The sequence below is a fragment of the Onychostruthus taczanowskii genome, unplaced genomic scaffold, assembly GCF_017590055.1.
Source record: "Onychostruthus taczanowskii isolate IOZ18803 unplaced genomic scaffold, ASM1759005v1 scaffold10, whole genome shotgun sequence".
NCBI classification, from domain to species: Eukaryota; Metazoa; Chordata; class Aves; order Passeriformes; family Passeridae; genus Onychostruthus; species Onychostruthus taczanowskii.
In genome coordinates this window covers 2,468,088-2,484,546 of record NW_024496526.1, presented here as the reverse complement: position 1 = coordinate 2,484,546, position 16,459 = coordinate 2,468,088, and the positions used below count along the sequence as shown (strand labels likewise).

The following is a 16,459-nucleotide window of genomic DNA, read 5'->3' as shown; positions in this document are numbered from 1 at the left end:
CACCACCGCCAGCCCTGGCCCCGGGGCTCCCACTCGCCCTCGGCCGGGGCCACACTGGAAGCTGCCTGTTTGTTTATCTTCCTCTGCAGCGTTGCTTGTTTTGATGGTACATCCTCCTCCTCCTCGCCGGGCCCCGGGGTCGAGCCGTGAACCCGCCGCGTCCTGTTTGCCGAGGTCCCGCGCTCCGCTTGCGGAGGTGCGGAGCAGCCGCCCCCGCGCAGCCACAGCAGATAAAAATACACAGGGCAGAGCATCCTGGGGCACGGGGGCTATATTTGCACTGATGGTATCCGTGAGCTTGTCCTCGATGTACCTGTCCCTGCCCTCCTCAGAGCAGGGGCACGGCGCTGCAGGAACCTGCTCATCCTTGTCCCTCCAAGTCGGAGTGCAGGCTGCGCAATAAGCTGGGTCATGAAACGCTGACCGTGGCCAAGCTGCAGCAGGCCCTCAAAACCCATGGGTGGCCACCCCACCCTGCCCTGTGAGGTCACTTCTGTAACCCAGAGGGATGCCAGGGAACAAAATATCCCCAACCTACTGAGTCCTAGACTGCTGGGAATGGTGCTGGGGAAGCCCTGAAGCACCGAGCCCTCTCCAGCCGCCTTCTCCTTCCCCTAATGGTGTGAACCCCTGGGCTTGCCAATAAAAGCCACCAGCTTCGCCTCGGCGTGTGCACAGCCACTGCTCTCCTTCCAGCTCTGCTCAAGCCCAGGCAGCTGCTCAGCAGTGAACCCTTGCCAAAAACTGTGTGTGTGAAAGCATCATTTCCTAAACGTATAAATATTACCAGGGCTTTGCTGGAAAACTCCCCATGGTTAGTTAAAATGCCCTGGACAGCCAAGTGCACACAAGCCCAGATAAAGGGCACGTCTAAGCTGAGAGGCTCTGCAGCTCTGCCCTGAGGGACTGACAGGTCCTTTCCTCTCCATGCGGGATAGAGCAAATATCTGGGAAGTGAGCAAAGCTGTGGAGCACCTGCCCACATCATCACAAGCCCTGCCCTGTACCACATCATCACAATCCCTTTCCAGCCCAGAGGTGCTTACCACAACCAAACATCCACAACCTGTAGCTCCATTTCACAGACAGAGATACTGGAAGGACCAATAGATCTCTCTTCTTGACCTCCTGTCCACTGATGTTCAAGCATGCACATCCCAAGACCAAACCCAGCAACTTGGTTTTCTTCCAGGCAGACTCCTAGCTCGCTTTTGGAGACATTAAGAGATGGAGGATCAACCACTGCCTTGGGAGCATGCCCGGATCACTGGCAGGAGCAAACCCAAGGGCCTCCATTCTAACTTGAAATTCCCTGGCTCTATGTCCCAGTGCCTGGCTTGTGCTCCAGTGCTCTCTGCAAGATTAAAGAGAGCCCTTCACTAACCAGCCTTTTCTCCTTGTAAGGCCCGCACACACTATAATCAAGGCTCCTCTCAGTTTTCTCCTTGATAAGCTAGACAGAGCTCTTTTCTTCCAAGTCCCTCAATGCCAGGCTCTCTCCCCAGTCCTCAGTTTATTCCTGTGACTCTGTGCTGATTGTCCAGCATCTTTTTGAAAACCCAGCTCCCCACATGTCCTGAGGGACCCCAGCTCCTTGTGCTGCTCTGTTTAGCAGCTGACAAACAGAGTATTAAATTGCCTGGAGGCTCTGAAGTAACTGCACAAAGACAATGGGGTCACCCAGACCACATTGCTGCTGCAAGATGAGAGGAGAGACTGGGGTGAAGAGCCAGTTTTGGTGTTTCTCATTAACACAAGACCTAGGAGGCATTGGGAGGAAAGATGGGGTACCACATTCAAACCAAAGGCAGCAGCTGCTTGCATCTCACAGCTCATTGCTGCAGGATGGCATCATCAGCATCACTGGGTTTATGAAGAATGGGATGAATGCAGGGAGGACACAGACCCTCCCAGCAGACCAGATGCACAACTGCATCCTTCCACCAGCCTCTTCCCTGCAGCCAGTGCTCAGACCTGGCTACCAGAGGATGCAGAGGGGCAGCATCTCCCATCTTCCATTCCCTGTCTGGCTCCAAGATACTGCTCCTGGCTTCTCAGGACACACAGCACCATCCCATCTTTTCAGCCTGTGCCAGATATGCTCCACACCAGCTGCTTTTGCCAGGCTCTGTGCAGAGCTGCCTCACTCCCCTCCTGCCCACTCTGCACCTTCCTCCAGACCCTACCAGCTCTTGGAGAACTCTGAATTTCAAGCCTGATGTTCATCTTTAGCAGCTGTTGTTCAGATGACTCTCCTACAAAGGCACTCTATCATCCCCCTATCCTGGCATATCTGCCTGGTCCCTTCCAGCAACAGCACTGAAACATTTACCCACGGCTTCTGCCATGTCTGGTCCAGTATAAATCATTTTACCACCCCTGTCTACTAATAAGCTTATCCTATTGCTGGGAGCTTGGGGTTTTCTCCTGCTACACTAAATAAAAGCTTTTCCTTCTGTTCATCGCCATGATTTTTCCCTGATGTCTTTAGCTTCTGTTACCCATTTTCTACACTTCATAATTTCTAATTTATATTGATTGCTATCTACTCCTGCTCTCCCATTTGTTATAAACTGCTCTTTTATTTCTAATTGCTGCCTTCACTTTGCTGCTGAACCAGAACGGGCTCTGGGCCAGCGCTGCCCTCTTTCTTGATTGTGGAATTGTGGCTTTTTGTGGCTTCTGAAATTCTTCTGAAAGAGCTCACCATTTTCATTCACATTTTTCTATCTAAATGTTTTCTCTGAGCTGATTTCACTCATAATTTTCCCCCTGCTTTGGGAAATTAGCTCTTTCAAGGCATGAAGGATATAAATTACTGCTTAGGAATGTCCTTTCTGTGCCCAGGGTGAATGTAATCTGGTCATGATCACTGGTCCCTAGGCAACCTTCAAGTTGCAGTCCAGCAGTGAATTCATCTCTATCCTTCATAATCCAGGGGAAAGTTGCCTGCATTGGATGCAATGCCTTGCATATAAAAGAGGGATCATCTCTAATTTTCAGAAACTCTGCAGATCATCTATTGTTGGCTGCAAAAGAACATCAGCTCATCTCATAAAGCAACATCCTCCCACAGCCCATGTGATACCACTGGCACCCTGGCTGACTACTTGGTCCCCAGCAGGTACCACTGCCCCCCATTCCTGTGCCTTCACAGTGAGCACAGGAACACTCAGAAGTGTCCCAAGTCCTTTTGCACCAATGGGCATCAAGCATTTCTGACCCTGACACATCAGTCTGAATCATTTTAGTGCTTCTGTGATGATTTCCAGTAATGCAAAAGGATCAAAGACTCTCTCCTTGCAGTCCCAGTTTCTCCAAAGCACATGTCTGATTTTAGAGCTGAGTGTGCCAAGGGGACAGTGATAGGCAGAGCATGGATAACATGCTGAAAAGCTCCTGTCCCCACAATGTGCCACTGCAAAATCACCTCTAAAAGCAACAGGTGAACTAAAAAGAAATGGCTTCTCTCCTGATACCTGACCTCTGCCTGCCATCAGCAGCAATGTTTAGGTTCAGAGCAAGTCTGGGAGGCAGGTGAATATGATGAATATGCCCCAGTGATGGCACACTCCTGTGGAGCAGCCAGCCTGGCTTGCACCTCTGGCAGCTCCCAACAACCAGGTAGTTCCCATCCAGCCACGTCAGGCACATTCCCAGCTCTGCTAGCCCTAGAGATGAGGTGCAAGGACACAAAGAGGGCCAGGGAGAGCTAGAGGGCATGACCCCTCTTTAGGCAAGTCTAGCTATCCCCATCAGTGCTCCCATCCAGCCTGGCACACCTCACACTGCAGCTGCTGCTGAAACCACCCCTTTGGCAAAGGAGAGAGGACTTGCGCTGTTCCTTACCTCAGCCACGAAGTTCTGCTGAAATGTCTCCTCCTGGAAGGGCTCTGTCCGCAGGCGGCCTGCAAGGCAGACAGGGATCAGCCTGGGCAGGTTTGGCCAGACCTCCCACCCCAGCTCCCCCTTCCCCCGACCATAGGGTGAGGATGCTGCAGGGGAAAAGCTCCAGCATGCTCTTTCCAGAATCAGCAGGAAACATCAGCAGGCCTCTTGGGCTAGGGACACATCACCTGGTTAGAAGAAGATGCAAGGACCACAAGGAAGTTGGAAAAGCATGGCTGAGCCTGCTCAGGCACACAGCAGCCAGGCAGAGCCAATAGTCCATCCACATTTGTCCCAGCACTTCCACACTGAGGAGTAAGGAACGGTGGCAGGACATGCTCAACACCATTCCCAGATCTTACAGCTGGAACAAGCTGTGTGAGTCTGTGGGACAGGGCACTGCTTGTCCAGCTGCTGATCTGAAGGGGTGAGCCAGCCTGTGTCCTCCTCTTGCAGGACAGGGACATTATATTCTGCTCTGCACCTTGTCCAAAACACTAGTTTTTCCACATTGTTGCTAAGAAGCGGCCTGGAGAAGCAGCTGGCTGGATTTGCTCAGCCACTAGGGTGCAATGCTTCCTCCCAGCTTTCTGCCCTGCACCAAGTAAGGGACAAGAGAGGCCAGCTGCTCACCAGCACCAGTCCCTGGACCCAAGACAGGCTGTCCAGGCTGCTCCAAGCCCTGCGGAGATCGCATGCAGCAGGGTAGAGGGAAGTGCAGCTGGCCAATGCAGCTGTAGTGCATCTACAGGGCAGATCCAGGCTCCTGTGGTGGGGCACCAGTCATGGCCCACAGGGGTCTGGACCACAACATCTTCCTGGATGTGATACACAAGCCCGGGCTGACCCCCATTAGTCTCTGCATGCTCAGGGCACCATGTTCCTGCAGAAGTGCAGGTATCGCCTGTGGCAGCAGGACAAAGCATGGCAGTAGCTAGGGATGACCCGAAAAACAGTGCCCAGCCAACCTCCATAGGTGGGGAACAAACCACCCCCCAAGGTGGCTCCCCCTGACCCATGTCCCCCCCAAGGGGGCCACTGTTTGCCCAGAGCCCCTGGGTGCTCTCCAAGCACTCAGTGAGCTACTGCCCTCGGGAAGGGAGCCTGGCACCACTGCAGGGCCAGCCCTTGCTGGCATCCCCGCTGGCTCCTGGGGACCAGCCAGGTGCTCTCGGAGTAGTGGAGAGCCCCTTGGCAACTCCCCAACTGCTACAGCTATCGGTCAAGGGCTGCTCCTCCCCCAGCTCAGCCCAGAGGCTGTTCCCAGCCTTCTGGCTACTGTTGTGCTGCTGGCTTAGCTAAACATGAACCACAAGCTAGGCTGGGTAATAGCCAGAGGGAGCAAAGCATGCCAGCCCAGTGCTGCTAAGGACGAAACCTGCTCCCCGCCCCAGGCATCCCTCCTCACCTCTGCTGAGAGTGGCCCCACTCTCCCTGTAATCTTCAATCTCAGCATCCTTCCGGAGCAGCAGGGAAATCAGCTCTTGCACCTGGCACTGCAGCACCAGGTTCATCTGAATCAGGGGCCGCACGAGGTGACGGAACACCTACAATGGAGGAGGGAGGCTCTAGGAAAGGTCCAGGTCTAGGAAGGCACACAGCTGTCCACAGAGTGGTCAAAGCAGGGCACCCATCAAGGTCCTAGAAAGAGCTGCAGCCCAGGTCACACACAGCTCCACAAAATACCCCACATCTCACCCACATCCAGTGGGAAATGGTCAAAAGATGTGAGCTGGGAGAGGGAAGGCCAGATGCTGTGGGACACATCCCTCCATTTCAGGCTGTATCAGGGGAGAGCCCAGCTGGGAGAGCCTGATGGAAACAGGGCGCAAGCACAGGCAATGCTCCACCCACTACCTGGGGTGCAACAGGAAACAGAGAGCACCCCATGTGCCACCCATGGCTCTGCATGTTCCTTACACCTTATGGCATGTTCCTATGCAGGAAACAGGCATGGCTGGGTGAAAAACCAGACAGACCCAAGGAGTCAAACTGTGGCTTGATGAACAGGAGAGGCACTCCCAGGGAAGTAAGATCAAAAGCAAAAGAGATCTCAACAGGCAGGACTTGTGCATGCTCCCCATCACAGCCCACCAGTAAACCCTCTAAGCTTACACCACACAAGCCCCATGCAGAGCCCTGGGCATGTCCTGTGACTCAGAGCCCACCCGGGCCACCCTGGCCCAGCAGGCACACGAAGCAGCCTCTCTCCTATCACCTCCTTCGGTCTCTGGAAGGGTATTTGATATCCCCCAACCTACCTGTGCCCCATGTTTCTGTGACCAGGCTGAGTCCATGGGTGAGAGGAGAGCAAACCCAGCATTGCACCTGAAGCATTCTCACTCCTATGGCAAGCCCACAGTGGGCTCTGTGCTTTACCTACCCCCAGATATAAGCCCAGAGGTGATGGTCATCTCCCACTGGAGCACTTGGAGTGCAACACATGCAGGAGAGGTGGGATGGGCCGAGCCAGGTAGGCTCTATGCCTTCCTCAAGCTGGGGCAGAGTTGGTCACCATCGCTGCATCCACACTCAGCACCCCAACTGCTTCCCACCACCGTGGTGTCTTGCAGAGATCCAGTGTGTGTCCAAGACAAAGCAGAGAAGCAGCCAAGAACAGGGGCTTTGCACCTCCTCAGCTCAGCCTCTGCGCGTCTTGCCCGTGGAGGGACATCAAGCTCCCGGGGTAAGCCAAGCCAGGACCCCAAGAGCTGCTCCCCCACTCAACCCTGACGGTGAGAAAAGCTCCCGGGGTAAGCCAAGCCAGGACCCCAAGAGCTGCTCCCCCACTCAACCCTGACGGTGAGAACAGCCCCCGCAGCAGCCGGGGAGCGCGGCTGTCCCGCCGCGCTGCCCAAGCGCAGCCGTTCGGGGCAGAGGAGCGGCGGCGGAGATTGTGAGCTGCCTGTGCTATGCTGCCCACAAAATGGGCTCATTTGGGGTGCCCACAAAAGAGGGTGCAAGTTACAGTGCCAGCCCCTCATGGGGTGCCACCCTGATATGCAAACATGGCTGGGCATGATCCTGTCTAGAGGGGAGGGGTCTCACCATCTCGATCCAGACGTTGGTGGTGAGGGTCTCCTCCCGTTCATTCTGGCAGGGAAGGAATGAGGGAGATGGCTTTAGTGCCCTGCCTTCTGCCCCACAAGTGGGGGCAAATTCTGTCCCACTGGGGGTATCTGGGGGGTCTCTCACCAGGGAGATGAGGTTGGTGAGTGTCAGCTTGAGGGAGACATCGATGCCCTCACCCCGCCGGGCCGGGCTCGGCGGGCGGTTCGCGGGCGCCGGGCGCCCTCTTGTGCCGCGGGGACGCAGGGCGCGGGGGGAGCCCCGCCCGCAGGGGGCACAGGGGCTGCCTCTGCCAACGCAACGTGCCGGGCAGCCCCGCCAAAGAGCAAACCCTTAAAAGCCGGGAGAATCCGCTATCATTCCGCCCGTCATGACAGACCACCTGCGGGCCGTCCTGGGGGTACCTGCTGCCCTGTGCGCCGCTTCATGGCTTGCTCCCAAGGAGAACAGCATCACTCTGCTCTACAGAGTGCTGGCAGGGCATCACCCCACACTGGACACAGAATTATCTAAAGGCTTGCTTTGGAAGGGATTTTCGATATAACTCACTAGATCAGGTTGCTCAAAGCCCCATCCAACCTGGTCTTGAACACTTTCAGGAATGGAACATCCATAACTTCTCTGGGCAACCTGTTCCAGTGCCTCATCACCCTCATAATGAAACTTTTTTTCTAGCAGCAAATCTAAATGTCTTCTCTTATAACTGAAAAACATTTCTCCTTTTCCTATCACTATCTGCCCATGTAAAAAGCTGTTCTCCCTCTTTTCAATAACCCCTCTTCAAGTACTGGAAGGTGTAATGAGGTGTCTCTGGAGCCTTCTCTTCTCCATGCCAAACAATCCCATCTCTCACAACCTGTCTTTGTAGGAGACAAGCTCCAGCCCTCTTATCATCTTTGTAGCTCTCCCCTGGACCCCCTCTAAAACATCAATGTTCTTCTTGTGCCAAGCACCCCATATTTGGATGCAGAACTCCAGATGGGCTCTCACGAAGACATTTCACTTATGTCCCAGCAGCAGCATGTGCTGGGCCATCCCTGTGTAACTGCATGGCACAAACCAAAGCCTCAATGGGAAGAAATGGGGACAGTAAGCCTTGGGAGAGGCAGAAGGCAGAGTCAGGCAACCTACAGTCACCAGCGCGGCTCAATACTACTCAAAAGCCTCTAAGCATAAGTAGGTAATCCTTAATTTTGGCCACTCCCCTCCCTGAACTCTCTGCAGCTTTGCTCACCATCTCCAAGGGAGCCGGGCAGCAGTGGAAGTCCCAGTAGAAGGGCAGTCCTGACAGCTCGCTTTTCACATGCAACCTGAGGCCACTGGGAGAACGCTGGCAGGAGAAGGCAGTGGTGGCACCTGGCTCCCCTGCCAGCAAGGGGCACATCAAGTTGCACAAGTGGTTCAGGAAGGAGGACACGTGGACAGTCAGCCGCTTGTTCAGCTCCTGGGAAAAGGCAAGGTTAGGGGGCACAGCACTGGGAAAAAACAGCAGAAATCCCAGCACCAAAGGAGTCAAACTACTGCATGTTCCACAGCAAAAAGCTATCCCTGGGCCTTGGCTTCCAGCTAACATGACATTCCTCACTGATTCTCCCAAGCCAGCCATGCTGGGAAGACTCCCCTGTCCTGGCAGTCCAGGATGGGCAGGGTGCAACAGTCTGCACTAGCACATCTGTTCTGCATGCCACCACAAGCACCAGAGCCTGGCTGAGAGCCCACAGCAGGACAATCTGCCAGAGCTGGGGGATGGCTGCAGCCATGTGCCCATCCCTCCTGCCACCAGCCACTCAGCATTATGTGACACAGGGACATGCCACTCCAATGGCACATGAAGGCCTGGGCGCATGGACTGAGGAGATGAGGCACAGCTCCATGCATTTTTGGAGGCCAAGCTGACAGGATGCCCCATGAGAGAATATTAGCTATGAATGTGAACAGAATCTCTCTGTCATGAGTAGAAGGCAGCCTTGTTTCAAGCTCCTCTTTAGTACATTGACCCTGGGGAAACCAGCTGCCCATCCAGCCCACAAGTGAAGAGACTGTGCCAGCCTCTGTATGCAGACCCACCTGGCTGCCCCAGGCATGCTAAATAGTGTGGCCCACTCTCCCAGGAGAACGGTGTTTGGCCAAGTGGGGTGGCAGGGCTTGGGCAGAGCCACACAGGGACTTCCCAGGCTGGGCATTTGCACTCGAGCCCAGTCAGACCCAACAGCCATTGTGTCACCAAGCAATTTATGCTGGAATGTCAGCTGCTGGGAGGAGAAAAGGAGGACCCTGGCCTTTTCAGACACTCACCTTGGACCTTTGTCCCACAGCCTCGATGCCTGCACTCTCGTACCAAACACTGCTGAGGTCAGAGATCAGCACGATATAGCCAGTATCCCTGAAGCACACTTTAGCAAGAAAAGTGGACTCGCCAAAGCGAACAGAAGCCCAGGGCTGGGTCAGGAGGCTGCTTTCCAGCTCCTCGGAGCCCTCCATCTGCAAAAGAGCAACCAGGACTCTGCCTCAACCACCACCCAAGGAAGACCTGGTCCCGGGGGTGGCCTCACAGGGACCATCAGTCCCGGCTGGCCCATTTATGACCTGACAGCACAGAAGTGAGGATACTCAGCCAGTTGTGGTCACACATGCAAGCAGCAGAGCTGGGGCATGTGTTTGAGCTTGCTGCAGGGCACGTCCTGCCGCAGCTCACAACAAGCACCCCAGATGCACCAGCAGGAACTGCTGCCTCCCCGGCATAACGCTGCTTGCTGGCGTTAACACGGCAAGACCTCTACGCCCAAATGTGCACTGAGGCTGCCCCGCCGGCACCGGGCGGGTAGCTGGGTGCTGCACCCTCCTCGGGCTGGGGCATCCCATCCCTGCGCTCCAGGCGAGCCGGCAGTGACACCGGCGGAGAGCCGGCAGCCACTGCTGCTTCCCGCTCCTCCCTGCGACGGGCTCCAGCCTCCCAAAACACCCGGGGACCCAGCGACCGCGGGGTGCCCGCAGGCCTTGGGCTCAGCGGAGCCGCAGCATTACCCGAGGGCAGCAGGAGCACGGCCGGGGGATGCAGCGGCTCGGGCTTGCGAGCGGCGCCGGGCCGGAGGCGAGGCAGACTACGGCTCCCGGCATGCCGCTCTCTTCCGCGGCGTGCGGCGCCGGGGCACGCCGGGATGTGCGGCTCCTTGCGCTCCGGGAGCTGCCATCCCTGCCTCGCAGCCCCCGGGAGCACGGTGGGGTTCCCTTGGCTGCTCGTAAGGACAGCGAACCGAGCTGCCGTGTCCCTCTAGAGCGTCCGCGGTTGCCGCAGCGGGTGCCGCGGCCGAGATGCTGATGTGGACCGAAATGCTTTAGGACTTTATTCTGGGCTTGCGCCTGCTGCGGAATGCCCTGGCACAGGTTACTGGTTACAGGCCCCTGGGCAGCCGGAGAGGCAGCGGCAGCGCGGGGCTCCTCCTGTTCCTTGGCCCCAGGTTTATTCCTGGCACGCACCCGCCCCTGCCGGGCTGTGCGGGGGCTCCGCCGCTGCACCACAGTGAGCCCTGCATAGCTGGGGCTGCAGCAGCCTCTGTCCCCATGCCTGGACACAGAGCAGCATTGTGCCAGCTTGGCACACCACACACCCCCAGTTCCCTCCACAATGAGGCCCAATCCTTACCCCAGGCACTGATTTTCAGACCTCATCACCCATTCTCTGACTGTGATCCCCCACCAGCACACCTTGCATCGAGGCCATGCAGGCTGGGCCCACAAACTGCTCCTGATGCGCTGCCCCTGAGTCTCCCATTTACACTCTTTGCACTCACTCACCCCTCTCCCCGGCATGCAGGCTGCAGCCACCTCCCCGGGCAGTGCCAGGAGAGCATGGTTATCAAACAGGGTTTGTATCCTTACACAGTGTTAGGGAACACGGGAGTAGGCAAGGATTTTGCAGTGCAGGACAGACTAGCTTGCATGATCGGGTTTGGGGTGCAGGACCCAGCTGGACTCTAGGCAAGGCTGAAATTTAAGGTCAGGTGGTGATGGTTGGATGAGAATGAGCTGTGCATTACCCTGCTGTGTATAGCTGTGGGGGTCAGAGTGAGCTGGGGAAAGAGAGCTCACACCTAGGGATCTGCACACACAGTGCCACCTCATCCCTCCCACCCTGCATCCACCTTCGGGTGTTTCACCTTGGGACCAGGTGGAGGGAGATCTTCAGGGAAATCCACTATTGGCTAGTGTAGTCACAAGAGCAATGCCTAGGGGGTATTTATATGGTGAGCACTACTGGGACTATCTGACTGTAGGTGAAAGGGTGTTCATTGTTTGGGAAACTGAGCTGAGTTGCACCACCAGCCTGGAGCATCCTGGAGTGCCAGAGGTATATACCTGGTGCCATGGGCAGCGAGGGGCCATAGGCACAACTGGGACACAGCAGGGAGGAGATGGACAGCCAGTCATTCCTGAGCACAGTACAGCAGGTGAGCACAGCCAGAGTGACAGTCCTTTGGGGCTGGCCAAAGCATTGAACCCTCCCCACGTCATGTCCACAGGGTGACGGTGGATTTTACAGGTACCCACAGCCTCAGCTGCAGTGGCACCAGGTGGCCCTGCCCTCCTGTCACAGTCCTCAGGGCAACAGGGAGCCCCTAGGTAAATCCCATCTGGAAAGAAAACACCTGGAAAAGGCAAAGTTGGTTGAAGGTTTTTATATCTCGCTCTCAAGCAGGGAAATTAGGTTTGTGTTAGGAGGGTGGAAGCTCAGGTTCCTCCAATCCTCGAGGGCTTCAGAAATGAGGAGCAAAGTGGCTCACAAGCTGCCTTGAGGGCACAGCCCTGTTTTCACATGAGGCACCCCCAGATGACAGGGTCAGGCCACAGTGTGCCATGCAGGCATGTCTGTCTGGCTTGGCCTTCTTGCTGGCTGCAGCTCCCCAGAGCTGGGTTTGGGGAGCAGGTGTGTCCCTTCCCCCAGGCCAGCAGTCCCCTCCTCAGTGGCACAGCTGACCTCCTCCTCTTCCTCACTCCTCGGGCAGAGGAAGCAGCACGGAAAGGCTTTGCAGGAAGATGGCAGCAGCCTCCTTAGCCCAGCAGGGAGCCTATAGGCTTGGCTGGCTTCCCCTCTCTCTCCATGGAGGTGACAGTCACCAGCTCTGCCTTTCCATGGCTGCTCAGAAAGCAGCCCTCGTTCCTCCAGTGTTCCTGCAAGCAGGAAGGTAGGCAGTGAAATGGGAGCCCCTTCCTCCTAGCCCACACCAGCCCCAGCACTCTCAGCAGGACTGCCCAGAGGCAGAGCTGGTGGTTTGCCCCATGGACCGATCCAGTCCTTAGAGCAGGGCATATGCAGAGCACCTAGGGCAGCCCCTCACCTGAGACTGTGTTCTCCAGAAAAAATGACAAGAAGCCAGTTAAGAAGACAGGGACCATAAGCAGGGAGAGGAAGAGGAGGTCCAGTGGCACCCAGCCTGCAGGGACAGTGCCAGAATCAGCCAGGAGGCCCCGGCCCAGCCAAGGAAAGGGGCATGAGCATCCATGGCAGAATGGGGCATTGAAGAGGTAGCTGCCTGCTGCCAAGAGCTGACCCAGCCTCCCAGAACACTGGAGATGCGTGGTCACCATGCCATGGGACTCAAGGCTTTGCCTTGCCTGGGGAATGTCCCTCATACCTGTGGCCAGGGGAGCCAGAGCCGTGCCAAACCACCGCGGTAGCAGCAGTGCCATGAACATGGTAAAGCCAACAATGAAGATGTTCCTCCCTGAGTCGATGTCTGTGTACTGGAAGTAGGAGATCCCCGTGCCCACAGCCACAGCGTAGGTTACAGAAAGCACCCCTCCTGCGAGGGGCAGGAGTCAGGAGGTGCCAGGCAGGCTGCAGGTGCTGCAGCAAGGGGCAGGGCAGGGTACCCACCATGAACTGCCAGTGGGATATGGGTGAGGAGCCCTGCCAGCCTCGGGGACATGCCCAGCACCATGCACACCAGGGCGCTTACTTGCACTGAGCGGCGAGAGCCAGCCTGGGAAGGAAGAGTGGGAAAGTGAGGATGGGTAGCATTACCCCCTGCTCTGTCTCCCGCCCCCCTCTGCTACACACACCTAACCTTTCCCAGCGCTGCCTCGGTGACAGCCTGGCAGTTAGAGTCCCACACACCTGCTCGACTGCCTCCCCATCCCCTGCCAACCATTTCCCCCTACTCTGGCATACCTGCGTGAAGCCAGTGGCACAGGTGTTTGCAATGCTGGAGGCCGTGCCCCCCGCGGTGCCCAGCAGTCCCGCCAGGAGGCTGCCCAACCCTTCCATGCAAAGCCCCCGGTTACAGGCATGAGGGGGCAGCCGGGGGACTCGCAGCAGCCTCCCACACAGCACGTAGCAGCCCACAGAGTTCATGCTGCAGCCGATGGCCATGGCGATGCCCACTGCCAGCGCCCGGGGGGTGAGCAGCGGCCACCTCCGTGCTCCTGCAGCGGAGGGAAAAGGGACAGGTGATAGAAGTCCTGTCCAAACGTGGATGTCTGCACTCAGCCCTGCTGCCCCCCACCTGCATAGGGGATGCGGATCCAAGGGGCATCAGAGGTGCTGTTGGCCCAGGACAGCTGTGCCATGGTCACATCCAGTGATTCCCAGGGAATGTGGAAGTAGCTGAGGATAGCACAGATAAGGCAGACACCAGCAAATGGGAGCAGTACCTGCAAGGCAAAAGGGGACCCTCAGGAGGGGACCCTCCTCCCCTGCCTGCCCTGGGTAGCACCCCATCCTTGTCCTGTCACATCTCCCAAGGAGTCATGCCACATCTCCCCTTACTCCTGCAGGAAGCATCCCAAGCTGTTCTGCTCCAACACCCTAGGTCCCCAACACTTCCCTAGAAGTATCCATGTTCTGGGAGCTGCACCAGAGCTCTTCATGCCTGCCTGTGCTCCAGGTCTCACCTAACCCCACACCAAAGAGCCAGGCTTGGAGAGAGAAGCCTGGTGACAACTAAGAGAGCAGACAAACCACAGTACCGAGAATGTGCGCAGGGTGGGAACTGAATGCTCTGTGGAGCCCTCCCAAGCATGAGACCAGGCACAGAAGGGCAGGTGACAGGACCGCAGGTGCTGGGAGAAGGTGACAGCGAGGAGCATGAGCCTAGGAGGGTGAGCACAGGTCACCACACAGCCTCACAGTCAGTGATGGGTCCCCAGATGTGCACCGTGCACTGCAGGGGTGCCCCATCCCTGTCCTGCTGGTGAAAGAAAGGCCCAGGAGCTGCCCACCACTACAGTCCCTGGGCTCACATACAGCAGTGCTACTCCCCAGTTAGTGGAACAGAAGAAAGCAGCTTCCTTGTATGCAGACAGCCCGATGATGGAGAGGCTGGGGGCCAGGACCATGGGCCCGCAGTGCCGCACTGCCCACCCACACACGCCAGACGCTCCCAGCGCCAACTGAATCAGCCCAGAGATCAGCACTGCTCCAGAGACCTGTAGGAGGAAAGGATGGGCCTGTGGGGTAGGATACATGGAGAGCAGTCCAACACCTTCCCTTGACCACATTCCTACCACCCCAGCAGCAGGGAACAAGCGCTTGTTTCGTGTGCTCTGCTCACCCCAAGCAGAGAAAAACATATATGTGGACATGCATCATGATCCCCATTGCCTTTGCAACTCTCTTTATGGCAAATCCCAGGAAAAGAGACTAGAGGTACAGGGATATGGGTGACAAGTGCAAAGCTGATGGAGCAGGACAGGGACCCCCATTTCAGCACAGGAGCACCCACCTCTTGCAGTGTGTCACCCCAGCTCCCTGTGTCTCTGCAGTGAGGTACAAGGCATGTACTGGCCATGGCTGTGCCTGAAAAGGAATTTTGGAAGGATGGGATATACATGAATCGTGGGCACCTGGAGCTGTGTCCAAGAGGGTGCAGTAAGGTGACTGCTGGCTGCAGAAGGGGAAGTGTGCCAGCATGTCCATCCCCATAAGCCCTGGCCCTGGGGAAGTGACCAGATACATTGCAAGTGCACTCAGGAGTGAGTAGGGTGCTGTGCACCGTCACCAGAAGGGCCAGCAGGCAGGACCCCTTGCTACCCCTCATCCCTACTCCACCTGCCAGGCACCCCATCATTGCCATTCCCCTGGCACCAGCATGGCCCAGGCCCCAAGGGACACAGGCTCCAGCACTATGCTTACCATTCCTGTCTGTGCTGGCACCAGGGGACAGGTGGGAGCTCAGCACCATGGCAGGGACCAAGTACTCAAAGGATGGGATTTGAACCAGTGGCAACCTGAGGAAGGGGACAACAACGACACATTAGGAAGGAAGGACAGGCAAGGGAACCAGGTTGCTCCAAGAGCCCAGGTTGCCAGAGGAACAGGGATGGGAAGGGAAGCAGATAAGAACCCCAAAGTGGCAGGAGGTTACTCCATATTCTACATGTGCCCTAGTACATCCCAAGTGACAGCACATGGAGTGGATACAGAGGTCAGAGGTTTTGCTGAATCCCATACCCAGCCTGTGTGGGCAGCACAGGCATCAGATGGTCTGAAGGAGCTGTGTATGATGTTAGAGCAAGGCAGCAAGGAGCTAGAGGAAAAGTTTTTCTAGAGGTGTGTGTGTGAGAGGGAGGGGACATCTGTGACAACTGTGCAAAGAGGTTTTCCTTGCGCCCCTTCCCACTTCCCTTGCTCACCGGCTCCCCAGGGTGGTCTGCAGCACTGTGGAGATGCCGCAGGCAAAGAGGCTTCGTGCCAGCAGCTTGCTGGTGGTCTGGGCATGAGGTGGCTCCTGGGACAGCGTGGGCAGCAGAAGGAGGTGGAAGATGCAGAGCAAGGATGTCTGCACAGCCAGGTGCTGTGCAGGGAAGAGATGGCGCAGTCACAACTCCTTGCAGCACCCAGAGCTGCAGCTCCCCACGCCCAGTCCCCCTGAGAGGGTGGATGCCCACTGACACCACCTGGGTAGCACTCACTACTGCCCACTCCTCTCCCAGCACACACTGACCAGAGCCCTACACACCCTTTGCCTGGCAGGATGCAGCCCCTGCCCTGCAATGTGAGAGGATCCCAGCCCTCTCCTCATCATCCCATCTCTCTGGCTGCTCACCATGGTCCCCCCTTACCTGAAGGGCTAAGCAGCAGCTCATCACCCAGGAGCACATCTTCTGGGAGGAGCAGGAAGGGAGCAAGGGGCTCCCAGCTCCAGGTGCTCTGCCACAGCCCCCATTCATGCTGCTGCCTTCCCCACACTGCTCCCAGTTTTCGGTAAAGAGGGTGGGGCAGGCTCCCAACCCCAAGAGCTCCTCCTAAATCCTCACATGGCTGAACTTCCACCTTCTGCAGGAGCTGCCCCAGGGTTAGCCATTAACTTGAGTTGGTTAGTAATCTGCCCTTGTGGCCAGGAATGCAAGTGTCACCTTGGTTTGTCACCACAAGGGCCAGGTGACAGGCAGCCACAAGCAGGCCATCAGACACCATTACAATGCCAACTACCCACAGCCGGGTCCCATCAGTGCCTACGGGCAAGCGCTGGGAAGGCCACAGCCTTGACACCTCTTCCTCCAT

The 16,459-nt window shown here is 56.9% G+C and overlaps 2 protein-coding genes across 3 annotated transcripts in view; both read right to left on the bottom strand.

The window, feature by feature from the left end:
- The window catches only part of NHEJ1 (non-homologous end joining factor 1), a 42,944-nt gene extending 32,900 nt beyond the window's left edge, over window positions 1-10,044 (bottom strand). For both annotated transcript variants that reach the window (XM_041404246.1, XM_041404254.1), the window contains exons 1-5: window positions 9,982-10,044; window positions 9,253-9,438; window positions 8,192-8,401; window positions 5,297-5,435; window positions 3,850-3,908 (exon numbers count right to left, since the gene is read on the bottom strand). In XM_041404246.1, the coding sequence (XP_041260180.1) occupies window positions 3,850-3,908; window positions 5,297-5,435; window positions 8,192-8,401; window positions 9,253-9,438 (594 nt within the window). In that variant the 5' untranslated portion in view covers window positions 9,982-10,044. The remainder of the gene's footprint in view (window positions 1-3,849; window positions 3,909-5,296; window positions 5,436-8,191; window positions 8,402-9,252; window positions 9,439-9,981) is intronic.
- A 1,600-nt stretch (window positions 10,045-11,644) lies between these two features.
- Window positions 11,645-16,459, bottom strand: SLC23A3 (solute carrier family 23 member 3). Its single transcript, XM_041405135.1, has 13 exons — window positions 16,415-16,459; window positions 16,018-16,143; window positions 15,589-15,749; window positions 15,089-15,183; window positions 14,679-14,752; window positions 14,201-14,382; window positions 13,924-14,047; window positions 13,461-13,608; window positions 13,127-13,380; window positions 12,833-12,938; window positions 12,591-12,758; window positions 12,294-12,389; window positions 11,645-12,126 (listed from the first exon to the last, which is right to left on the bottom strand). The coding sequence occupies exons 1-13, from the start codon at window positions 16,457-16,459 to the stop codon at window positions 11,795-11,797; spliced, it is 1,911 nt and encodes a 636-aa protein (XP_041261069.1). The 3' UTR covers window positions 11,645-11,794.

Coding starts and splice junctions, on each gene's coding strand:
- SLC23A3 (XM_041405135.1), bottom strand. CDS start 16,459: ATGGAGGAAGAGGTGTCAAGGCTGTGGCCTTCCCAGCGCTTGCCC. Junction 15,184..15,588: donor CAGACCACCCTGGGGAGCCG/GTGAGCAAGGGA, acceptor CCCCTTCCTCAG/GTTGCCACTGGTTCAAATCC. Junction 14,383..14,678: donor GGGGTGACACACTGCAAGAG/GTGGGTGCTCCT, acceptor TTCCTCCTACAG/GTCTCTGGAGCAGTGCTGAT.